The 13,321-nt window shown below is 48.5% G+C and overlaps 2 protein-coding genes across 3 annotated transcripts in view; one reads left to right on the forward strand and one right to left on the reverse strand.

Annotated features, from left to right (window-relative positions):
* ppp2r5b (protein phosphatase 2, regulatory subunit B', beta) overlaps positions 1-5,277 on the forward strand; it is a 49,479-nt gene extending 44,202 nt beyond the window's left edge. Inside the window, exons 12-13 of the mRNA XM_072454685.1 lie at positions 3,714-3,815; positions 5,018-5,277. Coding sequence (XP_072310786.1) covers positions 3,714-3,815; positions 5,018-5,246 — 331 coding nt within the window. The 3' untranslated portion in view covers positions 5,247-5,277. The remainder of the gene's footprint in view (positions 1-3,713; positions 3,816-5,017) is intronic.
* arl2 (ADP-ribosylation factor-like 2) overlaps positions 1-13,321 on the reverse strand; it is a 129,272-nt gene that overhangs the window by 93,883 nt on the left and 22,068 nt on the right. The window lies entirely within an intron of this gene.

A 13,321-nucleotide genomic window follows, 5' to 3' on the forward strand; every position in this document is an offset into this window, starting at 1 on the left:
CGACTACCACAAGACCACAAGACCACCACAAGACCACAAGACCACCACAAGACCACAAGACCACCACAAGACCACAAGACTACCACAAGACCACAAGACCACCACAAGACCACAAGACCACCACAAGACCACAAGACCACCACAAGACCACAAGACTACCACAAGACCACAAGACCACCACAAGACCACAAGACCACCACAAGACCACAAGACTACCACAAGACCACAAGACCACCACAAGACCACAAGACCACCACAAGACCACAAGACTACCACAAGACCACAAGACCACCACAAGACCACAAGACCACCACAAGACCACAAGACTACCACAAGACCACAAGACCACCACAAGACCACAAGACCACCACAAGACCACAAGACCACCACAAGACCACAAGACTACCACAAGACCACAAGACCACCACAAGACCACAAGACCACCACAAGACCACAAGACTACCACAAGACCACAAGACCACCACAAGACCACAAGACCACCACAAGACCACAAGACTACCACAAGACCACAAGACCACCACAAGACCACAAGACCACCACAAGACCACAAGACTACCACAAGACCACAAGACCACCACAAGACCACAAGACCACCACAAGACCACAAGACTACCACAAGACCACAAGACCACCACAAGACCACAAGACCACCACAAGACCACAAGACTACCACAAGACCACAAGACCACCACAAGACCACAAGACCAACACAAGACTACCACAAGACTACCACAAGACCACAAGACCACAAGACCACCACAAGACCACAAGACCACCACAAGACCACAAGACCACCACAAGACCACAAGACTACCACAAAGTTTTGTTTTTTTCTGTTGTGCCACTTTTACTAATTGTTCACCTCTTATGACCCAAACTATTTGTATTATTATATATTGTTTGAAGTAAAAGGCTTTTATAAGACTAGATATTATAATATAACAGTGTCTTCAGGTCACTCAAGGCAAGCATGTGCAGAGGAGAAGTGCAGCTCTAACTGAGCATGTGCAGAGGAGAAGTGCAGCTCTAACTGAGCATGTGCAGAGGAGAAGTGCAGCTCTAACTGAGCATGTGCAGAGAAGAAGTGAAGCTCTAACTGAGCATGTGCAGAGAAGTGCAGCTCTAACTGAGCATGTGCAGAGGAGAGAAGCTCTAACTGAGCATGTGCAGAGGAGAAGTGCAGCTCTAACTGAGCATGTGCAGAGGAGAAGAGAAGCTCTAACTGAGCATGTGCAGAGAAGAGAAGCTCTAACTGAGCATGTGCAGAGGAGAAGTGCAGCTCTAACTGAGCATGTGCAGAGGAGAGAAGCTCTAACTGAGCATGTGCAGAGGAGAAGTGCAGCTCTAACTGAGCATGTGCAGAGGAGAAGAGAAGCTCTAACTGAGCATGTGCAGAGAAGAGAAGCTCTAACTGAGCATGTGCAGAGGAGAAGAGAAGCTCTAACTGAGCATGTGCAGAGGAGAAGTGAAGCTCTAACTGAGCATGTGCAGAGAAGAGAAGCTCTAACTGAGCATGTGCAGAGGAGAAGTGAAGCTTTAACTGAGCATGTGCAGAGAAGAGAAGAGAAGCTCTAACTGAGCATGTGCAGAGGAGAGAAGCTTCTGTGTTTGTAGCTCAGGCTCTTCATGTTTCTCATGATTAGACGTTCGTTAGAAACACAGGCAGGATTTTAATCACACGGAGCTAATTTGTGTCATGAATTGATCAGTGAGAATATTGAATCCAACAGAGGAAACACGTCATGTAGTTTGTGTCAGAAGGACAGACGCTCGACCTCTCAGTGTTCTAGCACAGTTCCTCTCAGTGTTCTACCACAGTTCCTCTCAGTGTTCTAGCACAGTTCCTCTCAGTGTTCTAGCACAGTTCCTCTCAGTGTTCTACCACAGTTCCTCTCAGTGTTCTACCACAGTTCCTCTCAGTGTTCTACCACAGTTCCTCTCAGTGTTCTACCACAGTTCTTCTCAGTGTTCTAGCACAGTTCCTCTCAGTGTTCTAGCACAGTTCCTCTCAGTGTTCTAGCACAGTTCCTCTCAGTGTTCTAGCACAGTTCCTCTCAGTGTTCTACCACAGTTCTTCTCAGTGTTCTAGCACAGTTCCTCTCAGTGTTCTAGCACAGTTCCTCTCAGTGTTCTAGCACAGTTCCTCTCAGTGTTCTAGCACAGTTCCTCTCAGTGTTCTACCACAGTTCTTCTCAGTGTTCTACCACAGTTCCTCTCAGTGTTCTACCACAGTTCCTCTCAGTGTTCTAGCACAGTTCCTCTCAGTGTTCTAGCACAGTTCCTCTCAGTGTTCTAGCACAGTTCCTCTCAGTGTTCTAGCACAGTTCCTCTCAGTGTTCTACCACAGTTCCTCTCAGTGTTCTAGCACAGTTCCTCTCAGTGTTCTACCACAGTTCGTCTCAGTGTTCTACCACAGTTCCTCTCAGTGTTCTAGCACAGTTCCTCTCAGTGTTCTAGCACAGTTCCTCTCAGTGTTCTAGCACAGTTCCTCTCAGTGTTCTACCACAGTTCCTCTCAGTGTTCTACCACAGTTCTTCTCAGTGTTCTAGCACAGTTCCTCTCAGTGTTCTACCACAGTTCCTCTCAGTGTTCTACCACAGTTCCTCTCAGTGTTCTACCACAGTTCCTCTCAGTGTTCTACCACAGTTCCTCTCAGTGTTCTACCACAGTTCCTCTCAGTGTTCTACCACAGTTCTTCTCAGTGTTCTAGCACAGTTCCTCTCAGTGTTCTACCACAGTTCCTCTCAGTGTTCTACCACAGTTCCTCTCAGTGTTCTACCACAGTTCCTCTCAGTGTTCTACCACAGTTCCTCTCAGTGTTCTACCACAGTTCTTCTCAGTGTTCTAGCACAGTTCCTCTCAGTGTTCTAGCACAGTTCCTCTCAGTGTTCTACCACAGTTCCTCTCAGTGTTCTACCACAGTTCCTCTCAGTGTTCTACCACAGTTCCTCTCAGTGTTCTACCACAGTTCCTCTCAGTGTTCTAGCACAGTTCCTCTCAGTGTTCTAGCACAGTTCCTCTCAGTGTTCTAGCACAGTTCCTCTCAGTGTTCTACCACAGTTCCTCTCAGTGTTCTAGCACAGTTCCTCTCAGTGTTCTAGCACAGTTCCTCTCAGTGTTCTAGCACAGTTCCTCTCAGTGTTCTAGCACAGTTCCTCTCAGTGTTCTACCACAGTTCCTCTCAGTGTTCTACCACAGTTCCTCTCAGTGTTCTACCACAGTTCCTCTCAGTGTTCTAGCACAGTTCCTCTCAGTGTTCTAGCACAGTTCCTCTCAGTGTTCTAGCACAGTTCCTCTCAGTGTTCTACCACAGTTCCTCTCAGTGTTCTACCACAGTTCCTCTCAGTGTTCTACCACAGTTCTTCTCAGTGTTCTAGCACAGTTCCTCTCAGTGTTCTAGCACAGTTCCTCTCAGTATTCTACCACAGTTCCTCTCAGTGTTCTACCACAGTTCCTCTCAGTGTTCTACCACAGTTCTTCTCAGTGTTCTAGCACAGTTCCTCTCAGTGTTCTAGCACAGTTCCTCTCAGTATTCTAGCACAGTTCCTCTCAGTGTTCTACCACAGTTCCTCTCAGTGTTCTAGCACAGTTCCTCTCAGTGTTCTACCACAGTTCCTCTCAGTGTTCTAGCACAGTTCCTCTCAGTGTTCTACCACAGTTCCTCTCAGTGTTCTGCCTGTTCTCTGTCTCAGGACCATCGTGTCTTTGATCTACAATGTGCTCAAGACTTTCATGGAGATGAACAGCAAACTGTTTGATGACCTCACTGCATCGTACAAGGTGGAGAAGCAGAAGTGAGTTTATGTCTCTCTCTCCTCTCTCCCCCAGTGTATGTTCTCTTAGGTTACACACAGAGTACACAGAGTTAACCACAGAGTACACAGAGACAGTTCTCTTAGGTTACACACAGAGTACACAGAGTTACACACAGAGTACACAGAGACAGATCTCTTAGGTTACACACAGAGTACACGGTGTTACACAGAGTACACAGAGTTACACACAGAGTACACAGAGACAGTTCTCTTAGGTTACACACAGAGTACACAGAGACAGATCTCTTAGGTTACACACAGAGTACACGGTGTTACACAGAGTACACAGAGTTACACACAGAGTACACAGAGACAGTTCTCTTAGTTTACACACAGAGTACACAGAGACAGATCTCTTAGGTTACACACAGAGGACACAGAGACAGTTCCCTTAGGTTACACACAGAGTACACAGAGACAGTTCTCTTAGGTTACACACAGAGTACACAGAGGCAGATCTCTTAGGTTACACACAGAGTACACAGAGTTACACACAGAGTTACACACAGAGTACACAGAGACAGATCTCTTTGGTTACACACAGAGTACACAGAGACAGATCTCTTAGGTTACACACAGAGTACACGGGGTTACACACAGAGTACACAGAGACAGTTCTCTTAGGTTACACACAGAGTACACAGAGTTACACACAGAGTACACAGAGACAGTTCCCTTAGGTTACACACAGAGTACACAGGGTTACACATAGAGTACACAGAGACCGTTCTCTTAGGTTACACACAGAGTACACAGAGACCGTTCTCTTAGGTTACACACAGAGTACACAGAGACAGATCTCTTAGGTTACACACAGAGTACACAGAGACAGATCTCTTAGGTTACACACAGAGTACACAGAGTTACACACAGAGTACACAGAGACAGTTCCCTTAGGTTACACACAGAGTACACAGAGTTACACACAGAGTACACAGAGTTACACACAGAGTACACAGAGACAGATCTCTTAGGTTACACACAGAGTACACAGAGACAGTTCCCTTAGGTTACACACAGAGTACACAGAGTTACACACAGAGTACACAGAGTTACACACAGAGTACACAGAGACAGTTCTCTTAGGTTACACACAGAGTACACAGAGACCATGTAGTCCCACACAGTTAAGGCTAAGGCTAAGATGTTAGCAGAGGCTAACGGTAGCGTTGTGTGTGCAGAGAGCTGAAGCGGGAGCGGGAGCGCGCTGACCTGTGGCGTGGGCTGGAGGAGCACCAGGAGCGCCGGCTGCAGATGCTCACTGAAGCCGCTCGGAACCAGCGCAACCTCCAGGAGCGAGCCGACAGAGGGGACCCACCCACAACCTGCAGCCCACAGAAGGGCCTCCCCGAGCAGCCCCAGCACAAGCCCAGCGGGGGGTCCAGTGCGGCCGGGGAGAGCACCACCTAGAAGGGCAGGGGGTCGCAGAGAGGGGGAGGTGTGGAGGGCAGGAGGAGGCGTGGCCTGCTGTCTGACCACAACAGACCAGGACACGTTTCTCCTGACACTTGTGTGAAAGTGGTTCACTTTGAGTCTGACATCGAGGAGCCAGAGAAGTGTTCAAACCAGTCCAACCCTGTCCATAGTACACGAATACTATGTTCTATATCTACTAGTACTAATCCAGACCGGATCAAACTGGTCCAGACCTGATCAAACTGGTCCAGACCTGATCAAACTGGTCCAGACCGGATCAAACTGCTCCAGACCTGATCAAACTGGTCCAGACCTGATCAAACTGGTCCAGACCTGATCAAACTGGTCCAGACCGGATCAAACTGGTCCAGACCTGATCAAACTGGTCCAGACTTGAAGAAACTGGTCCAGACCGGATCAGACCAGTTCAGGGTTCAGTCCACCACATGGTCCTCGCCAGCAGCCAGTGTCTTCATTTGAAGAGACGTTCCAAATAAAGGTTTGTAGCTTTATTCACCATCTCAGAAGATGAGGCTTCACGCTGCCTCCTCAGAGGAGCAGCCTTAGTCCTGGTGTAAAAGGATCTAAATATATCAGAGCTCGTGTCCTTCCAAGGGCTCCAGCTTCTTTCACTACAACTACAGAAGGATTGTTTTAAAGGGACAGAAGAGTGAACTCGTCTGGGGGAGACTCGCTCACTCTGACCCTCAGCACAAACCTCCAGTGGAACCACTTTCACACAAGCGCCCGACACAAGAGGCAGGTGCAAGAGGCAGGTGCACCGGCTGTAAATATCAAATATGAAATACAACATGCACCAGAACTGTTGGACACGCGGGTACGGGCTAGCTCCTCCCACTGTGGGCTCCACCAATCGGACGAGACAGAAAGTACAATAATGTTCTTCTTACTTGTTACTCTACTACTACTCTACTCTAAGTACCATGATGTTTTTATATACATATATATACATATATATATATATATATATATATATATATATAAACATAATTATGTCTGGATATTTCTGTAGTGTCTATTGGGAGAAAACTGTAGCAGAGCTTTTAAAGGGGCGCACCACTGGACTCTGAGGCATGATGACCACGCCCAGGACCACGCCCAGGACCCCTCCCTTTAAGATGCACGAATGAACAGGGATTAGTGAGTGTTTCTTTACTCATGGATGGAACAGAGCAAAACTATTTCAACGTTTGGGTTCGAGAAAACGATACGAGATTTTGAACTATGATATCAACTCTTCACGATCTACAAAGTGAGCTACGTCTGGATGAGCGACGAGAGATACCGGTCATTTTGGTCTCGATCTGATGGTTTTTCACAGTGTCGGACCCATCGACGTCCAGAGTTTCCCAGCCACACATTTACCTCCAAATATTTGACATTTTAGAAACTTAAATAAATAAAAAATATAAATATAAGTGTGGACCTTTCTTTGGGGCTCCATCCTCACATGCCACGCCCTGTCAGCTAAAAGAAGCACTCCCTAATCTCTGTCTCTAGGCTCAACAGACCATACATGGACTTCCTCAGTGTCCACCTCCACCCTCGGTTTGACCTTATATGGGCGCGACACAGGGACACTTCTGTTAGCAATATTTCCTTCTTTCAGGATCCACTGGGGTTTCATTTACATCCTGGATATTCACATTGTCTTAAAGGTACTCTTTGTGTATCATTTGATGATGATTTTTGCTTTGTAATTATGTCGTAGATTTCTTGTATGAACATGTGAATACTATTTATTTTGTCCTGCAGAGGGCGCTGTGCAGGAGGCCGTGTGAGACGAATGTAAAGTTAGCAGACCGATTGTGTTTTTTTAATGCCAGACATTCAGAGCTACCTGTGGAACCCAAATGTCCAACACTCCTGTCCAGACCAAGTCCAGACCAAGTCCAGTCCAAATCCAGTCCAAATCCAGTCCAAGTCCAGTCCAAGTCCAGTCCAAATCCAGACCAAGTCCAGTCCAAGTCCAGTCCAAATCCAGACCAAATCCAGTCCAAATCCAGTCCAAATCCAGTCCAAGTCCAGTCCAAGTCCAGTCCAAATCCAGTCCAAATCCAGACCAAATCCAGACCAAATCCAGTCCAAGTCCAGTCCAAGTCCAGTCCAAGTCCAGTCCAAGTCCAGTCCAAGTCCAGTCCAAATCCAGTCCAAGTCCAGTCCAAGTCCAGTCCAAATCCAGACCAAGTCCAGTCCAAGTCCAGTCCAAATCCAGACCAAATCCAGACCAAATCCAGACCAAGTCCAGTCCAAGTCCAGTCCAAGTCCAGTCCAAGTCCAGTCCAAATCCAGACCAAATCCAGACCAAGTCCAGTCCAAGTCCAGTCCAAGTCCAGTCCAAGTCCAGTCCAAGTCCAGTCCAAGTCCAGTCCAAATCCAGACCAAGTCCAGTCCAAGTCCAGTCCAAATCCAGACCAAATCCAGTCCAAGTCCAGTCCAAGTCCAGTCCAAGTCCAGTCCAAATCCAGACCAAGTCCAGTCCAAGTCCAGTCCAAATCCAGACCAAGTCCAGTCCAAGTCCAGTCCAAGTCCAGTCCAAGTCCAGTCCAAGTCCAGTCCAAATCCAGACCAAATCCAGACCAAATCCAGACCAAGTCCAGTCCAAGTCCAGTCCAAGTCCAGTCCAAGTCCAGTCCAAATCCAGACCAAATCCAGACCAAGTCCAGTCCAAGTCCAGTCCAAGTCCAGTCCAAGTCCAGTCCAAGTCCAGTCCAAATCCAGACCAAGTCCAGTCCAAGTCCAGTCCAAGTCCAGTCCAAATCCAGACCAAATCCAGACCAAGTCCAGTCCAAGTCCAGTCCAAATCCAGACCAAGTCCAGTCCAAGTCCAGTCCAAGTCCAGACCAAATCCAGTCCAAGTCCAGTCCAAATCCAGACCAAGTCCAGTCCAAGTCCAGTCCAAGTCCAGTCCAAATCCAGACCAAATCCAGACCAAATCCAGACCAAGTCCAGTCCAAGTCCAGTCCAAGTCCAGTCCAAATCCAGACCAAATCCAGACCAAATCCAGACCAGGTCCAGTCCAAATCCCCATAGTCCACAGAGCAGAAGAGCAGAGCAGTTTGTCCCTGCAATTTGAGACGGGTTTTCTGCTTCTAGTCTAATCAAACCCGTGTAAAGTTGGACCTCAGACGTCCACAAATGTCCTGATATGTGTTGAGACGCATTATTCAGAACACTTTCACAGACTGATCCGGGGACTGATCCGGGGACTGATCCGGGGACTGATCCTTGGACTGATCCTTGGACTGATCCGGGGACTGATCCGGGGACTGATCCGGGGACTGATCCTTGGACTGATCCTTGGACTGATCCTTGGACTGATCCGGGGACTGATCCTTGGACTGATCCTTGGACTGATCCTTGGACTGATCCTTGGACTGATCCGGGGACTGATCCTTGGACTGATCCTTGGACTGATCCGGGGACTGATCCGGGGACTGATCCGGAGACTGATCCGGAGACTGATCCGGGGACTGATCCTTGGACTGATCCTTGGACTGATCCGGAGACTGATCCGGGGACTGATCCTTGGACTGATCCTTGAACTGATCCGGGGACTGATCCTTGGACTGATCCGGAGACTGATCCGGGGACTGATCCTTGGACTGATCCTTGGACTGATCCGGGGACTGATCCTTGGACTGATCCTTGAACTGATCCGGGGACTGATCCTTGGACTGATCCGGGGACTGATCCGGGGACTGATCCTTGGACTGATCCTTGGACTGATCCTTGGACTGATCCTTGGACTGATCCTTGGACTGATCCGGGGACTGATCCGGAGACTGATCCGGAGACTGATCCGGGGACTGATCCTTGGACTGATCCGGGGACTGATCCTTGAACTGATCCGGGGACTGATCCTTGAACTGATCCGGGGACTGATCCTTGGACTGATCCGGAGACTGATCCGGGGACTGATCCTTGGACTGATCCTTGGACTGATCCGGGGACTGATCCTTGGACTGATCCTTGAACTGATCCGGGGACTGATCCTTGGACTGATCCGGGGACTGATCCGGGGACTGATCCTTGGACTGATCCTTGGACTGATCCTTGGACTGATCCTTGGACTGATCCTTGGACTGATCCGGGGACTGATCCGGAGACTGATCCGGAGACTGATCCGGGGACTGATCCTTGGACTGATCCGGGGACTGATCCTTGAACTGATCCGGGGACTGATCCTTGAACTGATCCGGGGACTGATCCTTGGACTGATCCGGAGACTGATCCGGGGACTGGACTGACTGCAGGACCTTTTAAATCTCTGGTAGAATCCATTTCTGTTCCTGCTCTTCTCAAAACCTCCCACCACATAAACCCTTCTCTGTGGATCTCACCCTCTGTGGACAACGTAAAGGACCGTGTGCAGTGGACAGGCCGGGGCCGGGCCGGGGCCGGGCCGAGGCCGGGGCCAGGCCGGGGACAGGAGCCAGGCCGGAGCCGGTCCGGGGGCCAGTCCGGGGCCAGACTGGGGGCCATTAACCTGTACTGAGGACATGTCCATTGGCATCACGTAGCATCTCTCTCACTTAGATTTGCACTGTCTGTTGTGTTAGAAGAAGACGTATATTTTGGGGACCAACACTTCTGGGGTGAAACTGTGTGTGACATGACAGAGGTTCCTATGTCAATGAAATCACTTTGAGAAAACACGTCTGCTGACTTTTCTGTTCCTACGTCTTTGCTGTCAGTAAGAAAGAGCTCTAAAGACACACCTCAGAGCAGTATAAAGCTCTAAAGACACACCTCAGAGTGTATAAAGCTCTAAAGACACACCTCAGAGTGTATAAAGCTCTAAAGACACACCTCAGAGTGTTATAAAGCTCTAAAGACACACCTCAGAGTGTATAAAGCTCTAAAGACACACCTCAGAGTATTATAAAGCTCTAAAGACACACCTCAGAGTGTTATAAAGCTCTAAAGACACACCTCAGAGTGTATAAAGCTCTAAAGACACACCTCAGAGTGTTATAAAGCTCTAAAGACACACCTCAGACTGTATAAAGCTCTATAGACACACCTCAGACTGTATAAAGCTCTAAAGACACACCTCAGAGTGTATAAAGCTCTAAAGACACACCTCAGAGTGTATAAAGCTCTAAAGACACACCTCAGAGTGTTATAAAGCTCTAAAGACACACCTCAGAGTGTATAAAGCTCTAAAGACACACCTCAGAGTGTATAAAGCTCTAAAGACACACCTCAGAGTGTATAAAGCTCTAAAGACACACCTCAGAGCAGTATAAAGCTCTAAAGACAAACCTCAGAGTGTATAAAGCTCTAAAGACACACCTCAGAGTATTATAAAGCTCTAAAGACACACCTCAGAGTGTATAAAGCTCTAAAGACACACCTCAGAGTGTTATAAAGCTCTAAAGACACACCTCAGAGTGTTATAAAGCTCTAAAGACACACCTCAGAGTGTTATAAAGCTCTAAAGACACACCTCAGAGTGTTATAAAGCTCTAAAGACACATTTGACAGACTCTGGAAAGAGGGGTGAGACAAGGCTGTGCTTGGTCGCCCTTCCTGTTTGCTTTGTGCTTTTGTACCCTTGGCCCAATATATTAGACAATTAAAAACAATTAATGGTGTTACAATTTATGGGAGAGAAAATCTCATTTCCTGCTACGCAGTGATGTTCTATCATTCTTTAACAAACAAGAAGATTCCATTTCCTTCATAATATTGGTCCAGAACAGAATCTCTGAAATATTTAGGTGTTAAAAGAAAAATGTGTTTTTGAAAAGTGTCTTTAATTCTGCTGCTGTGCTGGGATTCTGGACCCCAATCTGGAGGTTCTGTCTCAGCAGAGGACAAACTGCCTTAAGACCAACAGCTCTGACCCTCTGGAAAACAAACCCTATAAAGGCTTTTCCACAGATTGTAAACGAAACATACAGTCCCATCACTCTCCAGGGGAACGTCTATGGGAACATGTACATACTATGTACAGAGAAGCACAACATCTAATGTTTGGGAAGAATTCAGTAGGAAAAACACCATGTCAAAGTCTGCATTATTCACAGTATTCACAGTATTCACAGTATTCACAGTATTCACAGTATTCACAGTATCCACAGTATCCACAGTATTCACATTATCCACATTATCCACAGTATCCACAGTATTCACAGTATTCACATTATCCACAGTATTCACAGTATTCACAGTATTCACAGTATCCACAGTATCCACAGTATTCACATTATCCACATTATCCACAGTATTCACAGTATTCACAGTATCCACAGTATCCACAGTATTCACAGTATTCACATTATCCACAGTATTCACAGTATTCACAGTATTCACATTATCCACAGTATTCACAGTATTCACATTATCCACAGTATTCACATTATCCACAGTATTCACAGTATTCACAGTATTCACAGTATTCACATTATCCACAGTATTCACAGTATTCACAGTATTCACATTATCCACAGTATTCACATTATCCACAGTATTCACAGTATTCACAGTATTCACAGTATTCACATTATCCACAGTATTCACAGTATTCACAGTATTCACAGTATTCACAGTATTCACAGTATTCACATTATCCACAGTATTCACAGTATTCACAGTATTCACAGTATTCACAGTATTCACAGTATTCACATTATCCACAGTATTCACAGTATTCACAGGGAAATACTGGGTTGTGGATGAACTGTGACTCGTGGGGTTTGGAGAGAGCGCTTTTATTTCACTTTATACAGATTTTCATTTGATTTCAAAACAATGTATCTTGGCTGTAAATCTCCCAGAATCCCTTGCTGGATATGTGGACTATACTTTGTGCTGCAGCAACAAACAAAAGAAATAACAGGGACAAAGCCAAAAGATGGGTCAGAAATGACTTTAGGCATTTACAAAATGGAAAATGTGACTTTTGAACTTAGTGGCACCGGTGGACACACGGGGGACATTTTTCTTTGGAGTTCTCTATTTCCTTTTCACTTAATGAAAATGAATCGTGGCAGTTGAAGTTGTGATCTCGGGCCGTTACAAAAGTAAATTGAGTTGAATTGAGTTTGACAAAGCGTGTGAAGTGGCCCCTGGAGCCTCTTTCCCACTGCAGCCGACCTCGTCTCCGACCTCGCATGCACGGCCCGCGCACAGGTTCCCCAAACACACGGGGGCCCCGGGCCTTTCCAGCACTTTTCCATGTAATTGCCATGATGTCAGAGAGAGTCCGCTCCAGAACAAGAGGAGCGCGGAGCCGCGGCTGCGCCCGGTACAGAGCGCACCGAGCCCGGCACAGAGCGCACCCAGCCCGGCACACAGCGCACCCAGCCCGGCACACAGCGCACCCAGCGCACCCAGCCCGGCACAGAGCGCACCCAGCCCGGCACACAGCGCACCCAGCCCGGCACACAGCGCACCCAGCCCGGCACACAGCGCACCCAGCCCGGCACACAGCGCACCCAGCGCACCCAGCCCGGCACAGAGCGCACCCAGCCCGGCACACAGCGCACCCAGCGCACCCAGCCCGGCACACAGCGCACCCAGCCCGGCACACAGCGCACCCAGCCCGGCACACAGCGCACCCAGCGCACCCAGCCCGGCACAGAGCGCACCCAGCCCGGCACACAGCGCACCCAGCCCGGCACACAGCGCACCCAGCGCACCCAGCCCGGCACAGAGCGCACCCAGCCCGGCACACAGCGCACCCAGCCCGGCACAGAGCGCACCCAGCCCGGCACACAGCGCACCCAGCCCGGCACACAGCGCACCCAGCCCGGCACACAGCGCACCCAGCCCGGCACACAGCGCACCCAGCCCGGCACACAGCGCACCCAGCCCGGCACAGAGCGCACCCAGCCCGGCACACAGCGCACCCAGCCCGGCACACAGCGCACCCAGCCCGGCACAGGCGGACACGCACGGACAGCTCCCGGTCCCGTCCACCGCCATCAAGGTGAGTCCAGCACGCGCACACACACACGCACGCGCACGCGCAATCCTGTAGGCTACTTTTAGAACTTCAAACTTGAAAGGTTCAAATTGTTTACAGAAAAAAACATTGT

Source organism: Eucyclogobius newberryi, unplaced genomic scaffold (assembly GCF_026437365.1).
Source record: "Eucyclogobius newberryi isolate DKJ021-1_F unplaced genomic scaffold, fEucNew1.0.hap1 SCAF_2, whole genome shotgun sequence".
In the NCBI taxonomy this organism is placed as follows: domain Eukaryota; kingdom Metazoa; phylum Chordata; class Actinopteri; order Gobiiformes; family Gobiidae; genus Eucyclogobius; species Eucyclogobius newberryi.